Source organism: Choloepus didactylus, chromosome 16 (assembly GCF_015220235.1).
Source record: "Choloepus didactylus isolate mChoDid1 chromosome 16, mChoDid1.pri, whole genome shotgun sequence".
NCBI lineage: Eukaryota > Metazoa > Chordata > Mammalia > Pilosa > Megalonychidae > Choloepus > Choloepus didactylus.
Window position 1 is genome coordinate 21,063,802 of NC_051322.1, and position 13,954 is coordinate 21,077,755.

Consider the following 13,954-nt stretch of genomic DNA (forward strand, 5'->3'; position numbering starts at 1 on the left):
GTAAAATCCAGGAGAAGGCAAAACAAAACTTTTCAGCAATAATTCCATAACTGAGGTATGTTAGACACACACAGAAAAGCCAGTCCTAACCGAAATAGCTCTAAAACTTACAAACCAAACCAATAAATACGAAAGAGTGATAGTAGACTCTAAATAGGAAACTTAGCACCTCCAAGAATCTAGAACAATAGAGCACTCTGAAAAAGGCTATCATATCTGTACACTTTAAAATGCTTAAAAAAAGGTTGGAAATATATAGGATTAGAAGTCATAAGGAAGGAATGGAACACTGGAAAATAGAACAGGTGGAGTTAAAAAGAACCACCCAGAACAGAACTTAATGTGGGGAATAGGGAAGGGAGGAATTAAACTTGTATATCAGATTTGACACAGCTGAAAAGAATTATTTAATTGGAAGATGGATCTGAGATTATCCAGAATGCAGCACAGAGATTTAAAAAGTGGGAAATAATAAATTGGGAATCAATGAGAAAGTACACATACACTAACAACAGGAGTTCTAGAAAGAACAGGGAAAATCATGATGAACTGTTCAAAGATATAATCATTGAGAATTTTCCAGGATTGATGCACAGATACTCATATTTGAAGAATCCTGAGTCTGAACCAGGTGGTAGGGGGATTAAGGGATCTTCCCACAGATGTTACCTGAACCATATCCCCCGGTATGTGTAGGCATTAGTGAGCCATGCAAATAAGGGAGGAAGGAAGAGAGCTCATCCCTAGCAGACAAGGGAACATGAGCAAAGCATGAAGTGGAGACACGTTCTAGTTTGTCTGAGGACCTGTAAGGTGTCCTGCTTTGCTGAAGAATAAAGGGAAAGATGGTTGAATAGGATATACAGAGGCCAGATCCTGGAGTTCTGTAAACTATTTTTTTTTCAATCATATTTGTAAATTTTATTAACCTATGGTAAGCATGTCAGTATTAAGTACATTCAAACCTGCAGGAGTATACCAGCAGCAACTTCATTTCCTTGTCACGCTAGGTCTACCTTTGTACATGGAGGAGAAAATTCTGTTCCATAGTCACTCTCTGACCTTGGCTCCTTCCAAATCTTGTACTTTCCCATCGTAAGTGCATGAGTCCCATGATTTCCTTCCCAAACGCTTCTTTCCATTCTGACAAGAGACAGGAGAACAAAATGAAATTTTGAGAGCTATCTTCAATGGGTCTGGTCACTGATTCCTACATTCCACTAGTTAGAGATTGGTGACATGATGTGACTTCGATGAAGGAGAGGTTAGAAAACTTAGCCTTAGTGTGCAACAAGGGAAAAGAGGAAAAGGTTACTAGTATATACTGAAGGATTTTCTATATCCTTTACTTTCATAGAGTCTCCTTGTTGCTGTGATACACGAAAAGGTCCAACTCAAGGTATTTTCTGCTGTTCTGAGAAAGTTGGTTTTGGTTTAGGGTTACAACCCACTTGTTACATTCTAGGTTTTCTCACTGGATGATTTCTCTCATCATGAAGGAGTTATGGATCCTGGCACGAAGTGTTCACATTATTATTTTCTCAGAAGTCTTCAAAACTGTGAGTTTCCTGAAGGCTGAGTTCACAAAGAATGTTTTCCATATTATTTTTATAAGGTTTCGTTCCTGGGTGAATTCTCTGCTATCCAATGAGGACTATACTCACACTGAAAGACATTCCGTGCAAAATATATTTCAGAAGTTCTCGTCCGTGTAACTTTTCTGATATTTAAAGAAGGTTGATATTTTGCCAAGGAACTTCCAATGCTCATTTATACAAAAGGTTTCTTTCCTGTGCGTCTCCTGTAGTATTACATGAGATATGATTTCCAGCTCAGAGTTTTTCCAAATTATTAGAATTCCTATGTTTAATCCTCTGTGTGGGCTTTCTGATGCTCTCTAAGGCTTGATTTCAGATTGAAAGTTTTCCCACATTCATCGCATTTGTAAGGCTTCTCCCCAGTGTGAGTTCTCTCGTGTATGCTGAGGCCTGATGTTTCGATAAAGGATTCTACACACTGATTACAATTACAGGCTTTCTCTCCTGTGTGAGTGCTCTGATATCTTAGAACTGAATTCTTGCTGAAAGATTTTCCACATTCATTACATACACAGGGTTTCTCACCTGTGTGAGTTCTATGATGCCTTGTGAGATGTGATTTCTGCCTAAATATTTCACACATTTATGGGGTTTCTCCCCAGTGTGAGTTCTCTGGTGTGTTCTGAGACTTGAATTCTGCCTATAAGATTGTCCACACTGATTACAATTATAGGGGTTCTCTCCTGTGTGAGTTCTCTGATGTTTTAGTAGACCTGAATTCTGACTGAAACCTTTTCCACATTCGTTACATTCATAGGTTTCTCACCTGTGTGAGTTCTCTGATGTTCTGTGAGATGTGATTTCCACCTAAAAGATTTCCCACATTCATCACGTTTATAGGGTTTCTCACCAGTGTGAGTTCTCATGTTTTCTGAGACTTGAATTCTGGCTATAAGATTGTCCACACTGATTACAATTATAGGGTTTCTCTCCTGTGTGAGTTCTCTGATGTGATCTAAGAAATGAATTCTGACTGAAAGCTTTTCACATTGATTACATTCATACATTTTCTCCATTGTGTGATTTCTGTGATGTTTTCCTAGGTATGAATTGTGTTTGAAATGTTTTCCACATTCATCACATTTATATAGTTTTTCCCTTTTGTGACTTCGCTGATGATTCCCTAGGTGTAATCTCAAGCTGAAAGATTTCTCACATTCATTACATTCAATGGGTTTCTCCCCTGTGTGAGTTCTCTGGTGTCCTATGAGGGTTGACTTAGAGTTGAAAGATATCCCACACACTGCATTCAAAGCCTCTCTCCCATGTGTGAGTTCTCTGATGTACTCTGAGACCATTCTTTGCACTAAAAGCTTTCTCATGTGTGTCACATTTATAGGGTTTCTCTCCTGTGAGTTCCCTGATGTTTCCTTAGTTGTGATTTCTCACTGAAAGTTTTCCCACATTCATGACATTCATGGGGCTTCTCCTGTGGGTAACTTATCTGATGCCTAATTGGATGTAAATTCACAGGACAGGATTTTCCAAATTCCTTACACTCAGGGTTTTTCCCTTATGTGAGTTCTCTGATATACACTGAGAGATGCCTGGTAGCTGAATGTCTCTCTACATGTGTTATAATCAGGGGACTTCTGTGTTGTGTAAGTTATCTGATGCACCAGAAGGGCTGAATCCTGGCAGAAAATTTTTCCATACTCAAATGGTTTCACCTCTACACAAATTTATGATGTTCTCTAAAGTGTGAATTTTGGGTGAAAGTCTTCCCTCCTATATCAATTTTTTGAAGGTGAGCAATCCTGCTGAAATTTATCCCATTGTCATTACATTTATATTCATTAAGTTCATCGTGACTCTTACATTCTTTAGGAATGTTCTGAGAGACAATACGAGTAGATTTTTCAGGCATCTTTTCCACACATTCATTGTATTTATACTATTTCATATTTGTGTGGGCATTCATGGATGCTAAAAAGGCAGCTTTCTGTAGGAAAGCTTTTCCATATTCAGCATCTTTAAAAGGTTGCCCCAAACTGTGAACTGTCTGATTCTGAATAACTTCCTTCTTTTGACTGAAGGCTTTCACATTTTTATTACAATGAAAATATTTCTCTCCAGTTTGAATTCTGCCATCATCAAAACTGTGGATCCACTTCTCACATACATTAAATTCATCAGCACTATCTTTTGAATACTGACAGTGTGAGGCCAGTGCACTTAGATCAAGGTAAGTAGGTCCTGCGATGTCATATTTAAAAGGTATTATTCTTGAAGGAAAAGTGTTTATGCCCAGATTACATGGTGTTCCCGAGATGTTCTCTTGCTCTGTAGTCAACATTTTATTGGTGAATAAAACTTGCCACCAATGTTTGCCTTGGTTTTCTGAGCTCTTATCTGTAAGTTCCTCATGTTGGTAGTGTTCTGTATAGCTCCTGCTTAGGAATCTTCCCTCTAATAACCATAAGTCTCCTTTTTCCAATGTCAAGATCAATTCTGGTTTTGTAAAGCAGTACCCCAACTGTAGGTGATCCTTTTGATTAGATTATTTCTATGGAGTGTGGCCAATGCCCCTTCAGGGTGGGTCTTGATTAGCTTACTGGAGTCCTTTAAAAGGACGAACTGAGAGGGACATTTTCGAGAGAAGCTAAGAGCTGACAGTGATGCTGACACTCAGAGATGCTTGGAGGCATTTGGATATGGTAGGCCTGAGTTTTCTCCAGAGATGCTCCAGACTACACTCATACAGGCTCTCCTGTGAAGTAGCCTTTCCTGGGCATCCTGCCTCTGGGCCTCCTCAGCTCACCTTGCCCTTCTCAAGGTTGGTCCACATCCTCCCGTCAGACAGTCTGTGGTAGCTTCTGGAGGTGGCAACATCGAGTTTGCTGCATTCTGGACAGGCAGATCAAGAACTGCTTTTGGCTGAGCAAATCAGCTGCTCCTCTGAAGCTCCTCTAACCCGTAGACACGCCTGAGGTCTCAGGAACATCTCAGGGAAGCCTGAGAGTACATCTTGAGGAGGCAGTGCTCCAGCTGCGCCTGTGCAGAGGAAGCCCAAACTTCTCTGTGAACTATTTTAAGGAGCTTGGACTTTATCCAAAAGGCAGTTGGGGACCATGAAAGTTTTAAGCAGAAGAGAAACATTTGCATTTAGAAAAATCTTTGCTTCTTGGAGAATGGATTGGAGGACTCGAGGCACAGACCAGCTGCAGTGCTCCAGGTGAAAAACATTGGTCTGAAGGAAGCAGAGACAGTGGAACTAGAAAAGTAGAAAATGTATGAAAATACTAGAGCATTTCTGACAGGATTGTTGAGTGCTCTTAGTAAGCAATAATGATTTGATGTGGGGAGTGAATGAGAAGCGTGTCATAAAATACTGTTTCTGGCTTGGGGAATTGGATGAAAGTGGTACCATTCCCTAAAATAGGGAACATAAGAAAAAGGATGGGAGACGGGGGTGAGGAGAGAGGTTGAATTCCATTTGAGACATAGATTTTTGCATAACTATCCCAGTATGAAAGGTCCAGGAGGCAGTGTGGGCTTAGAGTCAGGATAGATCTATACCTCAATTTTCCACCTGTAAAATGGGATGATGAGATAAACATACACCAAGAACAGAGCTTAGAAACAGGATACCATGTGGTCAGTAATGTTAGCTATTATTATTATTATTACATGGGTCTGGAAATCAGAAGGGAGCACTGGACTAGGAACATTTGCAACCCGGGCTTTTTGGCTCTTCCCCTACCTGTTCATGAGATTTCAAAGGGGAACAGTCCAAAGGATCAGGAGTCCCATCAAGTTCTGCAGGTACTCCCAAATTTATCTGACAGCTGCCTAGTCAGCTACCCTGTGGCATTTGTGTTTTCTTTTCTCTGCTCCTCTGAACCCCTTTTATTTCCATTGGGCACTTTGCCCCTCCCCCCCCCATAGCCTCATCTGCCTTTGTTGAATGTTCCTGTTTGTTCCTTAAGATTCTGCCACATTAGCCAAGCAGTGGCATCACTTCTGTCATGTGCCAACATGCACACCAGACCCCACCACTGCTGTGGGCCATGCTTCCTCTTTCCTACCAGACACTGCAGCCAGCTCTCTCATCAGGATCAGGCACCCTCACTGCAGCTGCTGCCCAGAGACGCAATGGAGGCTTCCAAGAGCCCATCTCTGGGGCAGTTTGTGGCCAGTTAGAGGAAAATGACTCTCACTTGCATGTTACTTTGTGTTAAGAAAATACTAAAATAGTGTGTGTGGGCCCCAGTACCAAAGTTTTAGGAAGGACACTTGTTAATATTTAATTACATGTCCATCATTATAGGAGAATAGAGTCTATGGGCCTTGACCAGGGTAAACCTGAGTGAAAGACACTATATTCAGAATTTCCCTAAGGTTCTGTAACACAAGCTTATTGTGTCTGCTTTGTTTTGAGTTCTCTCCTAAGATCCCTTCGTACTTTCTGCAAATAGACTAATTGCAAGCCACGCCACAATTCGCTACAATTTACCAAATATACCTGAACTTCAAGCCTGGACAGCTCAACTCAATCAAATTGGTCAGCCCTCTATAGAAGCAACATTAGGAAGTTAATCTTTGAAAGTTACCAACCCATCTTCCCCTTCTGTGTCAGAACTGACAGGGAGATTTATAACTGGATCATGGAGGCCAGCGAGTCCTGTTGCAAGACTTAACAACTACTGAATTTAATACCAACTTGCCACTTGACCAGCATTGAAGTTCTGTGGTAGACGGATAGACAGTGGAACACAGTCATTACCTCACCAAGAAGTGAGGCCTGTGAACTGAAACAGACTAGGCACAAGTGTTAACATGTAAATACTTGAGGGTTTTTGAAATAACTTCAGATACCACATTGCTGAGTATTACTGGAAAATGGCAGAAGCATTCCTAACCTAGGATGCATCTTAGAATCTCTGCACGGCTGGTACATAACCTTGGGCTTGTGCCTAAGAAAGTACCAACAAGTCCTACAAAAATTAAAATGAGCCATGCTATTTGCCCTAGCATTTTAATACAGTTCATCAAATATATATTAATATCTACTATGTACAGAACACCCTATAATGGTAAGACAAGAACCATTAAAATTTCCCCAGGATATGGTATGATTACAACTATATATTTAATTTGTAGTTTCCATAATGATCCTATTTCCCAAGACTTTTTTCCTTGTTATGCATTACTTCTTTTCCCAAATAGAATAGCAGTTGAAAATCCATGCCTTTGAATCTCATTGTTTGGTCATCTCTGCACTTAACACTTGTGACCTGTTTTCCTGCCAGTTCTGCTGACCTTCCTAAACAGTGATGCTTAGCTGCAAGGCTGCCCCCAAAATGCTGTCAAGCAGTATGAGGATATATAGCGACTGAGACAGGACAACCTACAGCCATGATGTCCTTGGGGAAGCTCAAAAAAGAAAATGATGCCACCAACCAATCTTAAATTACTGCAGCAAAGTTAAGAATTTAATGTGAAAAGAAAAATCCCAGGTGAAGGACCTAAATGGATTTGTGCTGTTTGAATGTGATATCTCTTTAAAATTCAGTTCCACTAATGAGATTATTGCTTCTTTCATAAATTCCTTGGGTCAGATGCCATCAAATTTTTCAAGCTGGGCATGGTCACAACCAATTAGTATTTATAGAGGAGATCCATTAAACCAGGATGAAACAGGATTTTTCAAAAAAAAAAAAAACCATAACAAATACTCCTGCCTAAAGATTAAACCATGAATGCGCCTTACTATCCCAGGTGGTGTCTTGATTACCTCCATTAAAGGCGAATAGCTTAAAAAAGAAAAAAAGGAAAAGGCATTAGTACTATTAAAGTGGCAATCATTCAATTTTTTTTCTTCAAGATTCTTATCAACCACTTCCTATGTGCCAAGCAGGATTCTCAGAGTGTGGGATACAAAGGTGGAGCAAAACTGAATTGGCCTAAACTGTTGGGGATCCTCTAGTGAGTAGACAGAAGGGAAACAACTAAATCAATGAAAATACGACTGCAGGTAAAGTTAAGTGCTGTGACGAAAAATATAGTAGGATGGAGAGATACAGAGTATGGAATGGTGGAGGGGAGGGTATTTTAGAGAGGATGGTCAGGGAAGTCACTGCAGGAAGGGGAATTTGAACAGAGTCCTGCATTAAGTGGGAGAGAACCACATCAGGGTGTGGGAGAAGAGCAAGGGTTTGCGCAAGGACAGAGGTGGTAACAAGCTTTGTTTAAGGGACAATAACAAAGTGATGATGTGATAAGAGTAGAATAAGCAAGGGGAATGTGGTAGCTGGGGCGGGCTGCGAAGGATGTAAGGGCCATGTCATGAAGGCTTTGCAGACCATAATGAGGAGGTGAAATTTCACTCAAGCCTGATGGGACGCTTATGAGGGGTAATACGTAATGGTCCAGTTCACTAATCCTGGGGTATTCTCTAAAGGAATGGAAGAATCTACAAACATTTCTACAAGATTCTAAAAACAGCAGCAAATAGTTGCTGAGTGTCTAAGAGGAAAGGCAATTATAATAAATTGAGGAATAAAAAGTTTTTTTAAGCATGACCACATTTGCAATGGAATTATCTGATAGGGATAAAACGAGAGATTTTATTTCATGAAAGCAATGCCAAGGGATATTCAGTTGCCACATGGGTGTAGCTTCCACCCAAGGGCCTCTTTAATACTTAACACCACACACACACACACACACACACACACACACACGCACGCAAGGACTGCACAGGCAGGGGCTGCTTACGAACTTTGGCTTTGTCGTTTAGAATTGGGCATACTCACCATTAATAATACTTCCTAATTCCTAATAAAATGGAATTTTATAATAGATTTTATAATAAATTTAAATAACTTGTATTATAAAAGGATTTTTATTTTTATTCTGTTGGGTTTTTATTTTTTTTCTCTAAGGGATATATTAATCTTCTGATTTGGACCTATAACTTAGCTAATATGAACTGAAATCCAGATTAGCTGTAGCTATAACTTTGGGGATTTCACTCTCTGACAAAACTATCATACAGGACAGATCTTCAGCAGATTGTCTTTTTTCTGTGGGAAATAAAAGTGTTTTTTAAGGTCATCAAACACCTGTCCAGTATTTTCTAAAGGAGAATTTTTGCCTGCTAAACTAGGAAAACAAAACAAAACAATAGACAAGCACAGAGCTTTTACTTTTTCTTCAGAAAAGCGTTGTGAGACCATGTGGATTAGTAGCAATCTACAATGGAGATGAAATAACTTTTATTATAAACTTGGAATTTAAAGATAACGGTCTGAATTTATTAAATCTAAGCAACCCATAAAAAATGAAAGTGGAGTTAAGTATTAATGTACATTCTCAATCAAGCGTAGCCCTGAGTAAAGTATATATTTTACCCTAATTATCTTTGTTAGTCTTTCAAATCGAGACCATTTTAGCAATGTTTTTAAATAAGTTAATAAAAGGGAAAGCAGATATTAAAATATATGAAACAAACATTTTAGGGGGAAATCCAAATTATGTAATTATGTAGAGTCTGAGAGATATCTATTTTCTGAGTGGGTTCATGCCTACTGATAAAATTATGACAAGCGTAAATTGCCAATAGCCTAGCCTACATCTCTTCCCTCCCTGCCCCACCCCTTTCTGGAGTGCTTTAATTAGAAAAATACTAACACAGATTAAAGTCTTAGCCATACTCAATTCCTCCCTTGACCTGAAGAAAACCATAGCCATTGAGAATCTTCTGCATTAAACAAAACAAACAAAATACTGTAAAAAGTTGTGTGACAGTATATATACCAGTGAGCTTAAATACAGCACCCAGAAAGTGGACTGTATATTTTTGAAAAAAGTGACTTCGCCACGTAACGATGATTTGACTCAAATATGTTCTTACCTTCCAGATCAGAGCATTGGAAGTGCCTCTGGATCATTTCCATGCAGGGAAAGGCCAAAATAATCTTCCAGATGTAAACTCAGGACCCCTGGCTTGCCCTTCAGATTTGCCTCGGTTTTGTATTTATGTATGGGACACAGTAACCAATGAAGCAGTGCAAACGGCAAGCAAACCCAAAAAAGCAAATCCTTACATAGTACTTAGAGCTCAATGAGATAAAATGATGGATCAAAAGGATTATTTTTGCTTAATGAAACATTCTGGGGTTTGAGTCTCATTGGACTCAGTTTTCAACAGGATGTGCTCCAGGGCTGGAATTTTTAAATTCCACTGCAGCTGTATCATCAGTCAGCTCTGATTAATTTAATGGAAACAGATCTCTTGATGAAGCCCTGCTGCGCTTATAATTAAAAATTTAGAAATGGGTATGGGAGGGAGGGGTAGAGAATGTGAGGGGTATTTTTCCTCTGAAATTAGCTCAGTGTGTTAATTCAGAAAGTAGTCAGTCGCATCTGATTGCACGCTTTAGTAATCGGAACCATCTGCCTCTTGTATGCTAAGGAGAGCTCTTTAATCCAGCTTATGCTGACAAACCACTCTTATCTTTATGCCCTTGAAGAGATGAGCCCGTGCGCTCCTTTGCTCTTAAAAGTGCTGCTGTCGTTGAGGGTATTTGGGTATTTGGGGTTTTGTTTTGTTTTGCTTTCAGATTTTGTCTGAATTTTGGTTTTATTTTTCTGGGGCAGAAATAATGGCTCTCTTTATGAAAACAATGATAAGTAACCAGGTAAAGAATTTAGGATTTGGAGGTGGGTCTGAAGAAAAAAAAGAAGAAGGAGGGACCTCTGATCCTGCAGCAGCCCAAGGGATGACTAGAGAAGAATATGAGGAATATCAAAAGCAAATGATTGAGGAGAAGTGAGTACAGACACCTTCGCTTCCCTTTACAAGCAAGAGAAAGTCATTCTGGCCACAGCTTCTGCAGTTCCCCAATTTATTTCTCTTGGCTTTTTAGATCCCTTTCCTTTCGTTGTTTACCTCTAACCTAAGGCAAGTATGTTCTCCTAAGGTGAACAATTTCCTAGCATTGTAAGCTACTATGTTCTGCTTGTATGAATGGAAATGAAAAACAGGAGATGAATTTTTATGTCATTCTTAAAGCAGTTTCACAGTTTCTGTGACCTCATTTTAATGGTTCAAATGAAAAATTTTGAATCTAACGCTCTTTACAGTCTTTTCACAGTTCATCCTCCTAGCAAACAGGAAGCTTTCAAATCATAAGAATTCAGACTTGACTCCTAGAAGAGGGCCTTAAAGAACACGTAGTACAACTTCTTTGATTTTATATGTGTAAAAAACAGCCCAGAAAGTGCAACATGACAATTATGCCATAAGGTTTGGCTTCTCAAAGACTATGAATGAATTTGTGGTCTGTTTAATATGAACATTTTTAAACATACAAAAAAGTAGAACAGTACATGAATACCCACATATACCCATGATGTAAATTCGAGTTAACATTTTGCTATATTTGCTTATAGATTAGATGGTATATATATATATATATATATAGAGAGAGAGAGAGAGAGAGAGAGAGAGGGAAGGAGGACTGTTTTAAAGGAAATTACAGACATCATTATGCTTCACCCCCAAATACTTCAGCTATTTACTACACACACACACCCCCCAAAAAATAAGGATAGCTCTTGGCTATATAACATGTAATAAAATAAAATACTAGCAACATTTTAGTTGGATATTATGAAATATTACCAAACACTTTTCACTGCTGAAGACTGATCCTTAAATAAGTGTAATCTATATGCAATTTTAAAAAAATTAAGGTAGACTTAATTAAACACTCTTTTAATAATCAACTGAGAACTGAAGCATTAACTTGAGGTTAAGTGTTCATCACATGTTACAAAAGAAAAGCATTTCTTTTTTTGTCACCATGACTATTTTGCTAATGATCAATTATATAATAGTTGCCTAAATCCGATTGCTAAGATGATTATAGGTGAAAAGGTTAATGACCTAGAGGAAACCAAGAAAGTACAAAGGACTACTTTTAGTGGAAACCTTGTCTATTGTATTTTTCTGAAAGTAACTGTGGCTTATAAATTACCTAACATGTATTATGCTTGACTGTGCAGGAGAAAGAGCCCAAATCAAAATAAATGCAACTACACAAATGATGTTGGTGCTAAGATAAGACTCGGGCAAAAGAAGCAGCATGCCTTGAATATTGGCTGATTTAACCTATGGCATGAAAATTTATACCGATTAGAAACTGTAAAAGAAAAGCAAGTATAATGAAGAAACAAAAGTAGAACAATAGCACCAAACTTTCACAGTTCAAATGAACTAATAAAAGGAAAACCATCAGAAATTAAGATTACATACCTGATCATGTTAAATGTTGTTTAATATGTCTAAGCAATATGCCTGGTTGCAGATATGGCATCTGCTTAATTAAATAATGTTCTAGATTTCCTTAATTTTATAGCTGGACAGACCAAAACTCAAAATCTCCAAATGTTATAGTCAGTGGATTGGGTTATTTGCCAACCAGTCAGCTTTTTGTGTATGCGAGAATATTATAAATTTATGTAGTCACCAAGTTAAGAAATAATAGCAGACAGTGGATCCAGCCTGCTTCCCATGGCAAGAGAGTTTGCGATTTCAGTCCATTGCTTGAATTTTCAAGAGCTTTATCACCTAGAATGCAACATAAAGAACAGGCATCAGAAAAGATTCATCAAAAGTTACATTGCAACAAAAAAAGTAGAGCTGTAGACATTATAGTATTTCTAATAAAAATGAATATCAGCAGTCCTCACTTTTTACAAAAGTTGTGGGATTGACTGTACTACTTACAAACTAAAAATTACTTCACAGAGCACTCTGTTGCACATTCATTTTCACTTTACTTCTGTGTTCAGGTTTGTTTTATTTTTCCACTACTGGTACCATTAATACCGAAAGAGCTATGGACCATAGTTAACAATAATATTTTAATATTGGGATGTTTTGGGGTTTTTGGTTTTCTTTGTTTTGTTTTGTTTTGTTTTGTTTTTGGAGTAATGAAAATGTTCTAAAATGGATTGTGGTGATGAATGCACACCTATGCGGTGACACTGTGAGCCACTTAGTGTATACTTTGGATGGATTATATGGTGTGTGAAAATATCTCAATAAAATTGTATTTAAAAAGAAAAAAAAATACTATAAGAGTATACATTTATACCTAAATAGAATATTTAGAAAGGTCTAAGTAAAACAATAGTCTGTTTATCCCTCATTTTTCTCAATTACATTAAAATGCCCCTTTAGCTTAGTTATGATACCAGTTGCCATGGTACCATTTTAAACTTGATTTTGAACTTTGTTTCATTTGTGCCTTGCATTCCGAGGGATATACTGAAATGGAAGATGCAGGCTTTTTTTCTGCAGGAATTTACACTCTTTTGGGGGATACTATAAAGCAGAGCAACCAGTTTTTGTGAGTGACTAATATAAACTGCTGCTGGAGGATTTTCTAAAATGAGAGTTTCAAAATGCTTCAAGCCAATTCATTATATGTACTCTACTTTGAAGGAGTTAAACTCTTGGTTTCAAAATAACCAGTTGCTGGACTTTAGGATGCTCCTTAGTACACGCCAAGATACATGGAAACAACATGGAGTAAACAGATTGAATAGAGTAAGATGTGAGTGTGTACACCATTAGGATCATCAAATAGGTCAATGGAACTTACACAGTCATTTGATTTTTCAACAAAAGTATCAAAATAATCTGATGGGAAAAGGAAAATCTTTTCAACAAATACTGCTGAAAAAACTGGAAAACACTGAACTGTGACCCCTACCTCACATTATTAATCAAAAATTAATTTGATATGGACCCTAGACCTAAACATAAAAGTTAGAATTATAAAGCTTTCCGAAGAAAAAAACAAACATAAGAATATCTTTGCAACTTGAAAGTAGTCCAAGTTTTCTTCCAAATGACCCAGAAAGCAATAGCCACAAAATTTTATAAATGATAAATTAGACTTTATCAAAATTAAAAACTTTTGCTCACCAAAAGACCTCATTAAGAAAAGAATCGAGCCCCAGACTGAGAAAAAATTTTTGTAAAACATATATATGACAAAGGACTGGTATCTAGGCTATAAAGAACTTCTACAACTCAATAATAAAAGCCAAAAAAAAAAAAAAAAGGTTTTTAATGGTCAAAAGAACTGAACAAATACTTCACAAAGATATGCAAACAGCCAGTAAGTACATGAAAAAAAATGCTTAATATCATTAGTCATCATGAAAATGGTAGTTTAAACCACAATGGGATACTACTACACACCCACCAGGATGGTTAAACTAAAGACTGACAACACTAAATGTTGACCAGAATGTAGAGCAACTAGAACTGTTATTCTAGTTGATGGGCTAGCTGTAAGATAGTAATAATCACTTTGGAAAGTGATCTGGCAGTT

At 37.9% G+C, this 13,954-nt stretch overlaps 1 protein-coding gene across 1 annotated transcript in view; it reads left to right on the forward strand.

Annotated features, from left to right (window-relative positions):
• Window positions 1-10,207: 10,207 nt before the first annotated feature.
• The window catches only part of CPLX4 (complexin 4), a 32,701-nt gene continuing 28,954 nt past the window's right edge, over window positions 10,208-13,954 (forward strand). The window contains exon 1 of the mRNA XM_037806321.1: window positions 10,208-10,374. Within this exon, the coding sequence (XP_037662249.1) occupies window positions 10,208-10,374 (167 nt within the window). The remainder of the gene's footprint in view (window positions 10,375-13,954) is intronic.